At 55.1% G+C, this 2,969-nt stretch overlaps 1 protein-coding gene across 1 annotated transcript in view; it reads right to left on the bottom strand.

Moving 5' to 3' along the window:
* Positions 1 to 2,556: 2,556 nt before the first annotated feature.
* Positions 2,557 to 2,969, bottom strand: part of GALR3 (galanin receptor 3) — a 2,282-nt gene continuing 1,869 nt past the window's right edge. The window contains exon 3 of the mRNA XM_007941750.1: positions 2,557 to 2,969. This exon is cut by the window's right edge and continues 17 nt beyond it. Within this exon, the coding sequence (XP_007939941.1) occupies positions 2,557 to 2,969 (413 nt within the window).

The raw sequence follows: 2,969 nt of genomic DNA, 5'->3' as shown, positions 1-2,969 counted from the left end.
GTTCTCTTTTGAGTGAGCTCACTTCTTAAGCCTCAGTTTCCTCTTCTGGAAATGGGGATGATATCTTGCCTGACCATTTGCAAGGCACAGATGAACTAGTGGAGGCTGAGTGATGGCACAGGGAGCTAGGGGCCACGCTGGGTGCTGAGGAAGTGGGTGGGCAGCACCCACCCCCACTGCCCTCCAGGAAACACACCCACAACTGTGGTGCCAGGCTCCACTGGGGCACCGTTGGCAGCAACATGGCAGAAAGAGCCTTGGACCAAGCATTAAGACTAAAGTTCTGGCCTCGACCTGTGTTTGCCCTTGAGCAGTGGATTCCCCATCTGGTCCCAGCCTCTCTCTCAGCAGGGTGACCTCTGGGATCAGACATAGACAGTGATGAAGTATTCCTGTCTGGAGGGGCCGCCCCAGTGTGCCCAGGCTTGCCCACAGCCCAGAGGGCAGAGGGGTCCAGAGGAGACATGGAGGCCGTGGGATCAGGCCTCAACCCAGAGCTGATAAACATTGGTGTGGGGTGAGGGAGGGAGGGATGGAGGAGGGGGTCTGAAACCATCAAGACTGATTATTGGTTAATTGGTGGGATTTGGCAGCTACAGAGGATGGGGGGGAGGGGGCCAGAGGGCAGCCAGGCCACTGGCAGGCCAACTGGGGTTCAAGCATGTCTCAGTTCTCACCTGAGTCAGGAGCACCAAATGGCTGAAAGAATACTGCAAGGAGCTTGGACCAGGCAGTGGGCCTGGCGGCCAGGGGAAGCCATCCGGGCCCGCTGGTCTGAGTACTTTGGTGCTCTTCAGGAAGGGGACTGGGAGCCCTCTGAGGACTCCAGGAGGCAGGGCATCCTGTTGGATGTGAGGAGCTGCAGGTTTGGGCAAGAGGGCTGATGAGGTATCAGGAAGAACCCAGAAAAACTGGATATTGAGAGAAGAGGCCTGAAAGATGGAGGAGGAGGGGAGGAGGGGCAATGAGCGGAGAAAGTTAGACAGCTATGACTTTGAATCCAATCGCTGCTACATACTAGCTGTGTGACTTGGAGCAAATCACTAAACTTCTCTGATCCTTGGTGTCCATATGTATGTTATTGGGTGCCATTGCATCAGCTCACAGTGACCCCATGGGACAGTGTAGAAAAGCCCCCATAGGGTTTTCTAGGCTGTGATCTTTGCAGAAGCACATCACCAAGTCTGTCTCCCATGGAGCCTCTGGGTGGGTTCGAACCCTCAACCTTTCAATTAGCAGCCAAGCACTTAACCATTATGCCACCAGACTCCATTCTACCTCTGTCACGTGCGACTAATCATAAGTCCTTTGCAAACCTGTTTTGATGTTTAGATTGAAGGGCATTACCCAGTGTGAGATATGTAACAACCCCCCTACCCCCCCAAAAAAAGAAAAAAAACCCGCTGCTTTTGATTCTGACTCACAGCGACCCAGAGTAGAACTGTCCCACAGGGTTTCCAAGGCTGTCAATCTCTAAGGAAGCAGACTGCCTCATCACTCTCTGGTGGAGCGGCTGGTGTGTTCAAACTGCCAACCTTTCTCTTTAACCACTGCACCATCAGGGATCCTCATGAAATACATTGTTGTTGTTATGTGCCATCAAGTTGGACCCGATTCATAGCGACTCCTCCTCGGGTTTCTGAGGCAGTATCACTATGGAAGTAGATTGCCCAACCTTCCTTCTGAGGAGTGGCTGGTGGGTTTGAACTGCCAGCCTTCTGGTTAGCAGTCAAGTGCCTTAGGCACTATGCCACCAGAGCTCCTACTTTTTAACCATATAAAAATATAAAAATCATTCTTAGCTCAAGGCACATACAAAAGCATGAAGCAGATTTAAAAGCTGGCCCCTGATTTAAAAGCAGCAACTTATTAGCCACCTGCCCATTGCCTGTTCTCTACTTCTCACTGGATTTAGTGAAAAATGAGTAGACAACAAAACATTAACTTGATCAAGTTCCTACAACAAGAGGACTCTGACTTTACCAAGGTATATACCATGTCATCTTCTAAGAATTGTGAAGGATTCTTATACAGCTCCGAGTCCTCAAATGATTAAATGATACCCCTTACCTCTAACCTACCTTTTATAGCTAGTTTTCAGAGTAAGTGCCTAATAAATGTTTAGTCCGGTCACTGCTGTTAAAGCACCCAGGGCAGGACTTAGAACAAAGAAGGGGCTTGGTACTGGGTGGTGGAGGACGGCAAAGCTAGACAGTGCTGACCTTGTTGGAAGGATAGTCAGAGGGACCGGCTATGAAGAGAGTCTGGGAGCTGTCCTGTTAGGGGGCTGCGCCCGGCTTGGTTGACCCATTTTCTTGGCCCAGAGGTACCCATTCGTTGGAGTCGCCCGCAGCTCGGCCACCCCTCCACTGTGAAGCTTGGGCAAGTCACCCCACCTCTTTGAGTGCTCCTCCTGGCCCTGGTCCAATCTCTAGCCCAGTGGTGTCCTGCCTTAGGGGAAGAGGGCGGGTAGATAGACAGACAGACACCCAGTAGAGACTGGAGCAAAGTTTATTCCTGTCCATGGGCAGACAGGGCTGGTGCAGCCTCCCCGCGCTAGACAGACTCCTTTCCGGGACTCCCGCCCCAGGCAGCCGGCAGCCTCCCACGAGGCTGGCCGTGCCCCGGGCAGCTGGCAGGGCCGGAGGAGGCCGGACGGACACGGCGGAGGGCGCGGCGGACACCTGGGTGGCAGCGGGCGCGGCGGCGGCGGCCGCAGGACCACAGGCGGCGGAAGCGCGCGCGGAAGTGGCGCGAGGCGAGCGCGTAGACAAGTGGGTTGAGGCAGGAGTTGGCGTAGGCGAGGCAGTGCGAGGCGAGGCGGCAGGCGTAGGTGGCCGGGCTGAAGGCGAAGCGGCCGAACCAGAAGCAGAGGATGAGCGCGTGGTGCGGGCCCCAGCAGAGCGCGTAGAGCGCGGCCACCGCCAGCATGGCGCGGCCCGCGCGGCCCGTGGCCCGCCGCCGGGCCT

The sequence above is a fragment of the Orycteropus afer genome, unplaced genomic scaffold (assembly GCF_000298275.1).
Source record: "Orycteropus afer afer isolate SDZICR_OR568_19922 unplaced genomic scaffold, OryAfe1.0 scaffold00083, whole genome shotgun sequence".
Classification (NCBI taxonomy): domain Eukaryota; kingdom Metazoa; phylum Chordata; class Mammalia; order Tubulidentata; family Orycteropodidae; genus Orycteropus; species Orycteropus afer.
The sequence above is the reverse complement of the archived record's forward strand: the minus strand, read 5'-3'. Positions and strand labels throughout refer to the sequence as shown.